The following is a 14,735-nucleotide window of genomic DNA, read 5'->3' on the forward strand; positions in this document are numbered from 1 at the left end:
ACAGGGAAGACGGTGCCAGCTGCCAGAGTGGCAGAAGTCGATGTGCCAGACAGGGGACGGGGCAGAGGGTGCTGCTCGGGGACTGCAGGGGGCCGTGCATGGCAGGGGGTCTGAACCTGCTTGGAACAGAATCTTCTCTCTACCGCCCAGATGGTGTCTCTGACTTTGCAGCACTACCGGGCTGCCTTTTCATAACAACGTGACAGGCCAATTAGCAGTGCATGCCAATGAGTCTTCTGGTGCACTGGCAGTCAGCTTGGTAAGGCCATGGCAAAACTTGTGGTCCACCAATAAGGACCTTATTATGTACACCAGTCCATGTCCACACCTATCATTCCCACACAAGAACCTTATTATGTACACCAGTCCATATCACACGTATCATTCCCATGCAAGGACCTCATTACATTCACTGGTCTATGTATTGGGGTGGAAGGATAGCTCTGGAAGCAGGACAACGCAGCGCAACACAGGTTTGTATCCCGATCCCGCACTTAGAAACCACTCGCTGGTATTAAGTGTGTTATAAAAGAACAATTATAATTAGGTCCATGCCCATCATTCCCGTACAAGGATCTTATTGTGTACACCAGTCCATATCACACGTATCATTTCCATACAAGGACCTTATTACATTCACAGGTCCATCCATGTCCACGCCTATCATTCCCATACAAGGATCGTATTACGTTCGCCGGTCTATGTTTTGGGGAGGAAGGATAGCTCAGGGGCAACGTGTTTCTCTTGGAATCAAGACAACGCAGCACAACACAGGTTCCAATCCCAACCCTGCACTTAGAAAGCACTTGTTGGTATTAAGTACGTTATATGTGAGCACCTGCTGACTTCAGAGCAAAGCCACCATCGAGGCAAGTGCAGTCGTCCTCCATATTCTGCAACATGGTGCGCTTCAAGGGATCTTCTGGAGTGTCCAAGAAATGGAAGCTGAAGTTCACAACATTGAACCTCAGAGTATGGTCCTCATCACGAGTTGGGCAGTAATATCGCCGGCTCTAATAGCCCTACCGCCAAACCCCCTGGCGCTATTAGCGCCAGATCACGGGTTTGGCGAAATGGTTATTGCCCATTCCCCATTGGGCCCATTCGGGAATTCCTCATTCCCCATTGGGCCCAATGGGGAAAATTTGGCCTATTACTGCCGGCGGATTTCCCGCTGGCGGTAAACACACCGAAAATCAGCTAATTTTCTGCAGATTTTCCCCCAGCTCAGAGCTGGGGTTGAAATCCGCCAGAGTCATGATCTAATGGACCATTAAATGCGGCATTAATATCACTACCGCCGCATTTAAGGGTTACCGCCAAACTCGTGATGAGGCCCTATGTGTTTACTTAGCTGAGTTTGTGTCTGGGAGGGGCAGTAGGGGGTTGCCCAAAATGCATATCAGGTACCCTCTGGAAGAGAACAGTCATACATAAGCCCATGTGGAGTTCAGTCGCAGGCCAGTGCCACATCTTCATAATGGAAGGAATGATTTTTCCACTAGGGTACACACATGCAACGCTCTTTACAAAGGTGTCCTATTGGCTATTTGTCCAAACATTGTGCGCCGCTTAAGCACAAAGCAAGCGATTGGGTCAAAGCGACGGCCGCATTTGTAAGGAAAGGGCAAACATTGGTTGAGAACTTCAACGAGAGACATCTATTCATAATGGCATTTTATTGCTGAATTTCACACTATAAGCAATGGGTTGGGACACACTGAGTGCCCGTATGTTCTGGGAATAATAACACCTATCATTAAAGCACCTAGAAGTGGCATCAATCTGAAATAAAGCCTAACATACAAACTAGAAATGATTACAAAGGATCCTAACAATGCACTGCCCCCCCCCTCCAATGCATGCCTCTGGGCTCCTACCCCTGCAATGTCCCCTGTAAAGCATGCACCATAGGGCTTAGGTAATGCATCCCTTTCGGTTCCTACCACTGTAATGCTCTCTTTAAGACATGCGCGGTGGTCCCTGCCAGTGAAGTACCCCCAAAGTACTGCAATGCAAGCTCTAATGCACGCCTGTGGGTTCACAGCACCGCACTGCCCCGTTTAATATATGCCTTGTATAGTCATGCAACAGTCATGCACAGCCTCCCCTGATGCTTAGTCGGGGGTGCCTCCCTCCTGCTCCAGTGCCCCATCCAATGAGTGCCCAGGGCCTCTTACCACTGCAGTGGTGCTTCTAGCAAGTGCACATAATCACCGATCTCTCTCTGCAATGATGCCTCTAATGCAAACGTCACGGGGCACATACCAATCTAATGATACTTCTAATGTGTGTGCCATGCGGTCCAAACCAATGAACCCCCCCCTTCTGATACATAACAATGGGCCTTACCAATCCAGTGGCTGCTCCATTGCCTTGCTCCTGGGGTCCATACACATGCAGTGGCTCCTCAAATGCATTATCTGTTCCTTCACCCGCCCCCAGTATACAGGTCATTGCATCTGGATCAATGCAATGCTCCCTTGAGGGTCTTCCTCATGGTGTGCTGGCTAATGACACGCCCCCTCTAATACATGCCTCATGGTCTATGGTCTCTAGTGAAGAGATTTGTAAAGCGCCCTGGTCAGTGGTATTCCTCCTCTAATGCCCACTTCCCGTTGTCCTGATCATTGGCCTCTGCCGCAATGCACGTCTCGGGGTGCCTTGATCAGTGCAATGCCCCTCTAATCCCCCCCCCCCCTCCTGGCGTCCTGGTCAATGATATGGCCCCCCTAATGCCTGCCCATGATATGCTCCCTCCATGCCTGACTCATGACACCCGATTAGTGATATACCCCTTTGATGACTGCCTTATGGTGTAATGATCAATCATGGCTACCTCTAGATCAAGTCCATTGGGGTCCAGAGGATCAGTGCAATGCCCGTTCCAATTCCTTCCTCATGGGGTCTTGACCAATGCATGTTCCCCTCTTATGCCTGAATCCTGGTGTACTGATCAGTGGACCCTCACCCAATTCATGTCCCATGGTGCCCTGATCCATGCAAACCCCCCCCCATGTGCCTTCAGCCTGGTGTCCTGATTACTGGCCCCTCCCCCATTGCATGCCCCATTGTGTCTCAATGGATTTCCCCCTCCTATGCCTGCATCATGGTGTCCTGACCGGCGGACCCTTCCACAATGTGTGTACCATGGTGTCCTGATCAGTGCAATGTCCACCTGATCAATGCTGCCCCTTCCCCCGTGTGTGTTCTATTGTGTCCTGATCAATGCCAGGACCCCCTCTCATTAACAGCTCACCCACTTTCCCAAGACATGTCTCCCGGTGCCCCGATCAAAGCATTTCCCCCTTCATGCCTGCATCCAGTGGAATTAAGTAATGGGCTGAAGCCTCAAATTGGTGGCTCGTGAGGGCCTCTTTGGGGGGAGTGACTTTCCTCGAATCTTTCTAAAGTAAAAATGCATCTAAAAAGGCCAGGTTGCCTCCCCCCGACTGTAGACCATAGCTAACGTCTCTGGTGCACAAGCCGCACTCAGTTTGCTGTGACTGGTTGTATTTGTAGAATCATTATAATATTGTTGTTTTATTTAGGAAGCTGTAGGGTGGGTTTAAGCAAAGGTTCAATTGCGCATCACAAAATAGAGCTTTTGGCTCAGCATTACCCATATGCATAAAGGAGCACATACATAATGACGCACGTTGCTGTTGCCTTCATATGAAGACACGTAAACTAATGATCGCCTCTCCTTCCAGTCCCTGCCAGGATTGTGAACATCTCGTCCAATGTCACGGTGAACGAGGGAAGCAACGTCAACCTCATATGCCTGGCCATTGGGAAGCCTGAACCCACGGTGACCTGGAAGCAGATGAGAGGTAAGAGTCTGCTGCCTTTTCATACCAACATGGCTGCCTTTATTCGAGGATGGCAGGGTAAATGGTAAATGGGACCGCCATCTTGCTGATTCCACAAGGCCAACAATGTTGGGATAGTCAGTCACGCGGCAGTCATTCCCCTGGCGTATGACTGGCTGTACCAGGCACTGAACCAGGCACCAGTCTTTCTGGGCACTTCGTCAAAAAATAGGAAAGGCAGATTTTTGTACTCTTAACTAGAGCAACGTAAGAGTTAAAGTTAATTTAACCGTAGATGCCGTGAAGGATAACATGTAAGGTATTTTGCATGTGTTTTATTCCCGTACAGTCACATTTTCGAAAATTTGTATGCATCCAGTTGGAACCCGCCATTGAGAAAAATAATTCTTGGAAAAGGATAAATGTTTAAGTCGGGAAGGGCCATCAAAAGTAAAACAAGCATTGGCAATGCCAATAGTTTTGGCGTTTACTGTTCTTTGCATTTTGAATTCATAGGCACCATGGTGCAAGGAGAGTGCCAAGTTTGAAAGGAGGATGTGTTAAGGGTTGCACGTGTGCAATAGAATGACAAGAGGACTAGAGTAAGGCATGAATCCATTGATAGAGGGTGCCATTGATGGTGAGCAAGAGGAAAGAGTATGAGCAGTGGTCGAAGTGGGCGGGAGCGTCGGGAGCGGTGATCCTCTACTTCTTTTAATTAGGTTTTACTGTTCCTATACTTTTATTTTAAAAAGAAACCGTTCCGGAACGGGTTCGTTTTAAAATAAAGGTGCAGGAAGAAGTTGAAACTTGCACTTTCAGTGGACTGCACTGGATGTTCCCTTAAACATAAGGTGCATGCAGTGCTTTAAGTGGGGTAAGAAATTGAGGGGGGGGGCTCGTTTGGGGGCGTGGCTTTCATTGTGGGCGTGGCCTAAAAGTGCACAAATCATAGTAAGGTGAGCAAACAAATATATAAATGTATGTGAGCATTTATATGTTTGTATGCGTACTACTATGGTGTGTGTACTTTTCAAGCCATATTTTATAAACATAGCAATGTTACATATTTCTATGTTTATAAAAGGTGGCTTGAAAAGTGCACAAACCATAGTAAGTTACGCACACTTGTGTGCTTACCTTACTATGGTTTGTGTACTTTTCAAGCCACCTTTTATAAACATAGATATTTGTAACATGTTTCTATGTTTGTAAAAGATGGCTTGACATGTAAACAATTCAAGGCATCTTTTATAAAGCGTTGATGACGGACAAAACAAACCTCAAGGTGACTTTGTCTGTCGACAAAGCTTTATAAAAGATGCCTTGAATTGTGCACGTTTCAAGCCGTCTTTTATAAACATAGAAATATTTCTACCTTTATTAAAGATGGCTTGAAACGTACACAGTTCAAGGCATCTTTTATAAAGCTTTGCCAACGGAGAAAGGCACCTCAGGCTCTGTGATCTATCGGCTCAGAGCACATAGATCACTGAGCCCGAGGCGCCTTTCACCCTCTGCGAACCCGCGGGCTCTGTGATTTAATCTGCATATTAGATCACGGAGCCCGCGGGGGTCAGTGACCTGGGGAGGGAAAACAAAGGGACAGTAACTTCCTCTGATGACCCACATGAGGGGTCATCAGAGGGAGTTACACTAACTGACAGAAGTGCCGCCAGCCTCAGCGTCGCTCTGGCTGGCTGGCACTTCTGTCAGCTTGGCCGACATAATGACGGGCGCATCTCCCGTCACGGCTGAGACCGCGGCGGGATAATGCATCCCGCCAATGTTGTGTGGGATGGGGGGCCCCGGCTGGGCCCCGGCTCAGCCCCACTTTCTGGAGACTGCCGGGGCCTGGCCCCGGCAGACCACAGCCCGCTTAAAGCACTGGGTGCATGTGTTTTTGGGTTTGTATTGTGCATAGGAGGGGGTGCGTCAATGGTTTTTGTGGGGAGCGGTGCAGGCCAGTAGGGAACATAATTCCACTACTTCTTTTTGTACACTTCGACCACTGAGTATGAGTGAGAGGGTAAGAACTAATTTGAGAGTGTGAGAAGGAGGATGAAAGGGGATAGGGAGGGGGTTATAGGAGGTAGGATGGGGTAGGATGGTTGGTGTGGGTAATGAGAGGTGGTAAGGTTGAGTAGAGAAACAGGGGGTAGGGTGTGTGGATGGGGATATGGAGAGGGGGTGGGTTGGTGGGGTAGAGAGGGCGAGGGTAGGGTGGGTGGAGGTAGAGAGTGGGGGTAGGGTGGGTTGGGCTAGAGACAGTGGATGTACTGTGTGTGGGGGAAAGGAGAGTGGGGGTAGGGTGGGTGGTGATAGGAAGAGTGGGAGTAGTGTGGGTGGTGGTAGGGAGAGTGGGGCTGGAGGGTTGGGTGGAGAAGAGAGAGTGGGGTTAGAGTGGGTGGGACTAGAGACAGTGGGATGCACTGTGTGTGAGGGGAGAGTGGGAGTAGGGTGAGTGGTGATAGAGAGAGTGGGGTAGTGTGGGTGGTGGTAGAGACATTGGAGGTAGGGTGGGTGATGGTAGAGAGAGTGGGGCCTGAGAGGGGAGGGCGGGAGGGGGGAGAGTGGGGCTAGGGTGGGTGGTGGTAGGGAGTGGGGATAGAGTGGACAGGTGGGGTAGAGAGATTGGGTGGTGGTCATTCTTTTGAATATATATTTGTCAAAAAGGACTTTCATGGCACCCTCTAAATACATTGGGCCTCATTACGACCCTGGCGGAAATGGAAAAATGATGGCGGAAATGCAATACCGCCATCGAACACCGCTCGTTGCGATCATGACCCGTCACCGTAAAGTACGATGCCATTAGCGACACCGCAGTGAACGGCAACGCTAACTGCACCAAGTACGCGCACGCGCGCCTTGCAAAACCGGAAACACCGCCATGGCGCAACGGTACGCGAATTCTGACCCTAGCGGACATGTACTGAACGCCATCAAGCACGTCGGAAAGTACCATTCCGCCATGGCGAGAAATACGGCATCGTGAACCAACCGTAAATGGCCCACTGAGTGCCTGTACTCCACTCCCTGGCCACATTGCACAACTCCTGGCAGGCGCAATGTACTCACACTATGCAACCAGTGAAATCTACAATTCACCCATGCATGCCAACGTAGAAATGCATGCAGGGGCTCAAAGCGCCCCGTGAGTGGGCATCCATGTACGGCATGTCACCATAGCCGTACTGATGCAGCACAGGCATGTGAAGGTACAATACATCAAAATGAAAATCAAGAACACATGACACAAAACAACAGTAGTCCCCCATCGCTTGCCACCAGCGCAAGGCAACATCCAAAACAGCATCCTGAGGGGGATTGCACCAGCCCTGTACTCTTGCCAGTAAACAAACCAACCATCAGCAGAAGCATGTACCACACAAGTTGGCAGAGTGACTGAGCAGCCAGGCTCATCCCAAGAGGGGCCGATGGGAGCTGCAGGGCACAGATGGCATGAATACAGAAGCTATTCCAATGGACATGACCCCAGTCCCCCTCCAACAAACGCACGCAAACACAGGCACCTGTGACCAGCCACATTCTGAACATCCCATCATTCCACCAATCGACCTGGCTGACAGGCACCAGTCGGCCAAAAGCCAATCCCCCGCCCCTGAACAGCACATCATGTAAACAGTCACAATGGCAGCCCCCATCCGTGACCATACTGTGCTACGTAGGCAAACGCGGCCAGTACAGTACCACACAACTCAACTCAGAAGGCGGAACACAATGCAGATCATCTCGCAATACATACCGCCACAAATCGAAAATCGCTACATCACCTGCAAAGAATAACGCAACACGCCAAATATCGGAATACAATTTAAATGCACATCCAAATGACAAAGGCCTCACAGCAATTTGCTAAATAACACCAAAACATCCATCATCACCGAGGGCTGCATCTGCAATAATTGACCAGCTTCCACTTGTGTGACGCCCTGTACCATCATGGCACACAGGGCCTACATCAACGTTCCAAAAGGCAACATGGAAGCGGCAAGAACCGCAGGTCCGTCCCATGAAGCAGGCACTAGTCCAGCTGAAAGGCCGAAATGTTGCACCTAGCCACCAGTACAGCGTAAGGGCATGTGGCCCATTGGCGATCGTCCCATAAGATCGTAATGGTGCTCCACTGATTCACCCGAAGCTGCAGGTGTCGAGAGTAAAACCCATCTGGAGGAGTGGCGTACAGATGGCATCTGCAATAGGGCAGGAGATACCTGTCACCCAAATGAAACACAAATTAACCGATTGCATTACGGGACTCATGATGCATTACAATCTTCATTCAACACACCAAATCCACACCCATATGCATGCTAGCCCACTCCAAAGGAATATACACACCCCTAAATCAGTATCGAATCATAACGAAATCAATCGAGGTAAATACACCATTGGCAACGTCGGTTACTGTGCATGCGTCCGTCAAGACAGAACCCATGACATGGGATTAGTAACGTGCCTAGACACAAGTGTATGAAGGCGCGTCGAGACAGGGAGGATCCGACAAGGGCAGATAGACGTAAGTCCCACTATGGCAGCCTTGCATCACATAGCGCAGGGGAAGGGGATTGATTCAAAAAACCCATGTACATGGCAGACCCTAAATGGAATCATCTGTCCATGCATCCATTCATCATTCCCTCATCCCGCAATGAAAACGCATGAATATTCACTCACATAATATTTGAAACTTCCATCGCGTCTGTGCGTAATGCAGTCTGCAAAAACCCACTGTGCTCCTGGCCGGATCTGTAGTGTTGTGAAGCAAGATGGATTTGGGAACGTCCTGCCTTATCGTCCACTACGCTATTGCGCATCCCATTCAATTCATGACATTCATTGCCTGCTCGTTATGGGCCCTGTCCCAAGGACATTCAACAATAGAACGTTACATTTCCAGGCAGACCTGTGGGCGTCTCCTCACCGCTACTTCGATACCAAAAATGCTGGCCTTCGAATTCCTCACTTGCAACATTACGTCGAAAAGGCCTCTGTGAACGCTTGCATTCACAATTACATCAATGTAGTGCGGCTGTGTGTCATAATGCTAACTGGCTACAATCACAAATGGGACGCCACGCCCGTCGGTGAAGTACGTTACTGTGCTGCATGAGGGTCGGCCATCGATCGAGCCCTACATACCACTGACTCTTCACAGGTATGTAAGCGGCTGCAATTATAGCATGTGTAACAATGGGAGCATAGCATGAAAATCAGTCAAAGTACATCACACTGCCATCGGGATTTGATACATGATTCCAATCCCAAGATGCCATGCGGCCAAATGCAGCCTTACGTGCGGGACGTGCTCGGCCAGAAGGGATTGCATCTGCCACAGATTCATTCAATCAGCACAGGTGGAGGCCATACAGGCCGACAGCACATATATAGCAGACCCAAACCCCTCCCACAACCACTCCCACTCCAAAATGCTACCGGCAGGACTAGCGATGTTGGGCCTGGGGGACCAGATAGCACTGCAAGTACTACAACTACAAGAAGACGACGAACAACAACAGGTACAACAACCGGGCGCACAGGGGAGACGGAGGAGAAGGAGGAGGAGGAGGGCAAGGCAGGGTCAGCAAGGCCCACAAGCACTGCCACTACCACCACGCAGGCGGCCCGCAATCCCACGCCTCCGAGCTGATCCGTTCAACCTCACTGCTGAGCAGATCCACACCCTCTACCGTTTGGACCGGGACACCATAATCGCCATTGTGGACATGACACATGCTGACCTCGTGAGCATGATAGATAGCCCAACCGCCATCCCACCCCTACTGAAGGTGGTGTCTGTACTCCACTTCCTGGCCACAGGCACCTACCAGCACACAGTCGGACAGTTGCATGGCATTTCACAGCCACTGTTCTCACGGACACTCTTCCAAGTGCACGATGCCCTCCTGAAGCACGCCGACGACCACATCACACTACCACGCACGTACCAGGAGATTACCAACGCAAAAGTGGGATTCCATGCACTTGGCGGCATCCCGGGTTGCATTGGTGCCATCGACTGCACCCATGTTGAATTGGTTGTCCCACATGCCATGGAGGTCCAGTACCGCAACCGGAAACAATATCATTCAATCAATGTGCAAATGGTGTGTGACTCCAACAAGATCTTTACGCATTGTTGTGCCAGATTTCCAGGATCTACCCATGATTCTATGGTCCTGAGGAACACAAGAATACAACGCTACATGGAGCGACACGCAGGGCACAGATCCTGGCTACTCGGTGAGTCTCATTCCATGCATGACATCGTGGCCCATTTGATGCGTCAATGACCTTGCAGGAAGGGGGGGGGGCTACTTAGCACTATCATTCCACTGACACCCTTTAATCGTCTCATACAGGTGATGCCGGGTATCCACTGAAGAGATGGCTCCTTACACCAATCCGGAACCCACAGAACCAGCATGAGGAGGACTACAACCATGCCCACTCACGTACCCGTGTGGTCATTGAACAGGCATTCGGCCTACTGAAGGCTCGTTTCCGCAGCCTCAGCAGGTCTGGCGGGGCACTCATGTACAGCCATGAGAAGGTTTCTAAGATGGTCATGGCATGTGTCATGCTGCACAACATGTGCATACGTAGGAATGTGCCCATGCCCCCTGACGCTGTACTGCATGCACCTGAAGATGATGATGATGAGGGTGGGGATGTGGAGGCACCTCAAGGAGTCCATGAGGCACAGGATGCACGTGCAATCCGACAGAGCATCATAGATGCATGCTTCTAGCAACCACGCATGGTGCCTATTACATGGAAAGGGGACCTGTGGCACTGTGTGTGTGTAGTACAGGCACATTGTGGACTGTACGCCTATGAAGGCCTCGTACGCAAATATCAATGTCCACACATGTCATTGGATGATAATGAAGTACTGTATTGTGAATGTGATTTGATTTATACACCCTATGGACCCGCCACCCAGTGAAGCACAACACACCCCCTCCACCCTACTACCTCCCCCCCCAACACCAGTGTCCAAATATGCATGCTGTCCGTGGGTAGACGCTATTGCAAGCCCCCTCTACGGGTATCAGGGGCACCCCTGCCCGTGGAGCGCAGGTTCCTGCCAGATCTGCGTTGGGGGCTGCCCTGGACGGAACTTGCCACGGATGATGTCTCTGCCTGCTCGCGTCCATGCATGTCTCTGAGGGTTTGTGAGAGCTCCGAGAGCACACGGCGCACAGCAGCAAGTTCAGCACAAACGTCTTTGGACGTCGCATGCAGTTCCCCCCTCAGGCTCTCGGTGCTTTTCTCCATTTGTGCTCTCAGGCTCTCGGTGCTTTTCTCCATTTGTGCTCTCAGGCTCTCTGTGCTTCTCTCCATTTCTCCCCTGAGGCTCTCACTACTTTTCTCTATTTGTGCCCTGAGTGTCTCGGTGGATGTTTCCATGGCTGCCCTGGAACCCCCGCATTCATTTGCATGGTCCTTGAGTAGCGTGGACACTTCCTGCTGTTGCTCGATCAGCAGGTCGAGGGACTGTTGCCTCTGCTGGGCCATGGACATTTGCGGTGGTGTGACAGGGGGGCTGCTCAACACATGTTGCCTTGGCACAGGACTTGTGGGGGTTGGCCAGTCGTCGTCTTCAGGGTGCCCCTGCGTGGTTTCGTCATGGTGTAGGGGATGGAACATGCAGGGGGATTGGGAAAGGTCATGGATGGTACCTACGTCGCCAGCACTGTTTTCCGTGTCGGAGCATGCTGGCATGACAGCTGTGTCACCTATGGTGCTGCTACCACCAGAGGCAGTGCCATCAGATACGTTCTTTGGGGGGACCTGTGGTGCTGGGGTTGTGGACTTGCTGGCTGCTGGGGTGCCTGTTGCAGTCCCCTCCAGTGTGCTGCCACTTGATTCCTGCTGCTGCCGTGTCTTGATCCTTGCACCTGAGGTGGAGGCTCTTGGGACGTTGGTCCTGGCCCGCTTTGCAGGCGTGCTGGTAGGGGTGTCCTGCAGCTCGTCGTTGGTATCGGACCCTGTGGTGGAGTAAAGAGGGCCGAGCGTTAGTTATGGGTCTGTGGGATTTGGAATGGCAACGTATCAAATGCATTGGGGTGGTACATGAGGGTGATTTGGGACTGGGCCTTGGAGGTGGTCTCATTTTCGTGTGGATTGAGGATGCATTCATTTGGCTGCCTGCAGTTAGGGGGTGCATGCTGCACATGTAGGGGTTGTTTATGGCATCTTGATTAATTTGTTTATTCATTCTGACTTTTTGAGGGCGCTGTCAGGGCAAAGTATGTATTGCACTATGGGGTCACATGGTACTGCACATGTTCGTGCTTTGTGGATTTCGCATTGTTTCTCTTGGCCAACCTACCTGATTCTCCGGATGTCGGCACTCCTTTCTCCATCCCTCCGACTCCCTCTATGCTCTCCATTCCTATGGTGGAGGCGCAGATATCCTCCCAGGGGGTCAACTTGATGGGCGACTCTGATCCCCCCCCGGTAGCTGTGGCGATGTTCCTGTTCGCAGAAAGTATGCTGCGTACGCGGATCCGCAGGTCGTCCCACCGCTTGCGACATTGCTGTGGCGTGCGGGGTGTTGTCCCCACCGCACTTACGCGCTGTGCCACCAGGGCCCATATGGCCTTCTTGTTGGCAAGGGCCGTCCTGGTCATTTGACTGGAGAAGACGACGGCGGCATTCTCCTGGAGGGTCTCGGTGAGCACGGTCAGTTCCTCTCGGGAGAAGTGGACCTGCCGCTTGCGGTCACACGCTTTCTTGGCTACCTTTCCCATATTTATTTTTTTAACTGGGGTTGCTAACGGGTTGGGATGTGTGTCAGGGTCGGATTTTTAATGGTTGTGTTGGGAATCGGATTTTATAGTTGTGCGGCGTGCTGTTTCCCGTTCCGGCCACATGCTTTTACTTCCGTTTCCGTATATTTACGGTGCCCGTAATTTGCGGTGCCCGCTCATTACGGTGACCGCTCATTACGGTGACCGCTAAGATGGGTGGCGGTATTGCACCTGGTGCAGCGTACGGCGGCGGTAAGGGCCGTTTTGGGGTCATTTCCGCCATCGCAGCCTTTCGGATTCCGCCATGGCGTAATGCTCGTGCCCGATGGGTCGGAATGGGCCGCACTTTGCTCCTTCGTGCAATGGCGGAAACGCTATTTACGCTATGGCGGTCCGGTCTGTTGATTTCCGCCAGGGTCGTAATGAGGCCCATTATGTTTTATGCTATGGCGCAAAGATAGTTGGTGGTGTCAGTGTTTTTGCATAGTTCAACAATTTCTCCTGTTGCTAGAAATTCTCAGAATGTCATGCTCGCCCATCTGCACCCTTCATCCGCTACCACAAGAACACTCTGCTTCCCACAATCGTTGCCCATACTACAGTTTGTTGGGAAAAGTGCTCAACGTGTGCACTGCTGGTTCCAGGGGAATCGCAGTCCAGACCTTTGTTACAGGGTGCAGAATCAGAATTGTGTAATCATTGAACACGGCAGGCTGCTGCACACCAATAGGCATCCCACCACACTTCTACATCACTTCCAACTGAAGCGAATGGTCAAGCGCCACAAGCTCACCATAGACAATAACCCAGTGCAAAGCACAGAACACCATATCCAACAATGTTTCGACTAGTGACAAAATACACAAACCTTTGGTTTTCTTTGCAAACGATGATAACCCATTCCACACGAGGGGTTCCTGTGTGCAACCTTTTCACAGCGACTTTTTGTGTTATTCCCAGGCGTGAACTGTATGTGCAAAGGTGGACTAAATAAACAAACACCTGGTTGCTAAGGTCCTTGTGATACACTTTTTTGAAGAATGCGGTGTGTTTTATTTTACTCAGGTTTGACAGGTCTCCACCTATATGAACGTGACACTCAGCATCTTTTTAAGAGGGTAAACAGGCAGGTCTGCCATGTTGAAACTTTATATGGCGGAACTCTACAGCAGAGCCGTTTTCGGACTTCGCTTTTCTGTTTTTAAAGATGTCGTGGTCATGGATTTCTTCAGTCGCAGGTGTAGTTGGCCTATCTGGAGAGAAGCCCACTGACACACCAGAAACGCCATCATACACTTGTACACTGGAAGGCTGGCCCTGACCCGTGTGGGGTGTCTGGACGCTCTCTTGTGTTGGACCATTCAAGTAAAGTGGCTTAATGTCTCTACCCTCAATGATGGGGCACGCATCTTTGGAGAGTGGTACTCCATTGACTGCGGATGCAAGAGAGCCCATGGAAGCTGCATGTTCAGCAGCTGGGGGACGTTGGCTGGCACACATCATTAACCCATGTGAGGTCTGATAGAAGGTTCTGCTTGCTAGAGGGCCCGGTCTTGCTGGAGAAGCCGGTGGCATGTTAGAAGGACTCAGAAAAAAAAGAAAAATCGCTAATGATGAACAACGTCTTCATGTAACCTTTGGTTTCCTTCTTTTGGGCAACAGCAAGATCTCCCTCTCTAGTTCCAGGCGACCATGTTCGAAAGGAATAGTGCTTTTACTCCTGGAAACAATCCCACGCACCATGGGACTTTGATAAGGACCAGCTTTGGTTCTGGTTCTTGAAACAGAGGAACCTCAGTGGATAAAACTGCTACCTACGTTAGTATCACCTGTGGAAAGGATGCAACTACTACTCTCATTACTGAAGCTGCTGTGGCATGAACCGGCATCACTTGTGGTACTTATGCATGACCCATAGTCACTACTGCTGCTGCTTGTGGAGCCATCAATGGCAGCAGCACTGCATAAGCCCTGATTACCCATGGTCATATGACTCAGACTGCTGGCATCGTTTATGACCATTGCATAATGGCACTGGCACCTTCATGAGTTACACTGTTGAAGGAAGCACCCACTCCAGTAGATCACGTGCTGCCAGGCTGAGGACATCTGTGCTTCGTAGGCTGCAGAGAAATGTGCA

At 50.7% G+C, this 14,735-nt stretch overlaps 1 protein-coding gene across 2 annotated transcripts in view; it reads left to right on the plus strand.

The window, feature by feature from the left end:
* The window catches only part of IGLON5 (IgLON family member 5), a 1,589,367-nt gene that overhangs the window by 1,424,532 nt on the left and 150,100 nt on the right, over positions 1-14,735 (plus strand). For both annotated transcript variants that reach the window (XM_069604793.1, XM_069604792.1), the window contains exon 4: positions 3,714-3,833. In XM_069604793.1, the coding sequence (XP_069460894.1) occupies positions 3,714-3,833 (120 nt within the window). The remainder of the gene's footprint in view (positions 1-3,713; positions 3,834-14,735) is intronic.

The sequence above is a fragment of the Ambystoma mexicanum genome, chromosome 1p, assembly GCF_040938575.1.
Source record: "Ambystoma mexicanum isolate Mex_15411 chromosome 1p, UKY_AmexF1_1, whole genome shotgun sequence".
NCBI classification, from domain to species: domain Eukaryota; kingdom Metazoa; phylum Chordata; class Amphibia; order Caudata; family Ambystomatidae; genus Ambystoma; species Ambystoma mexicanum.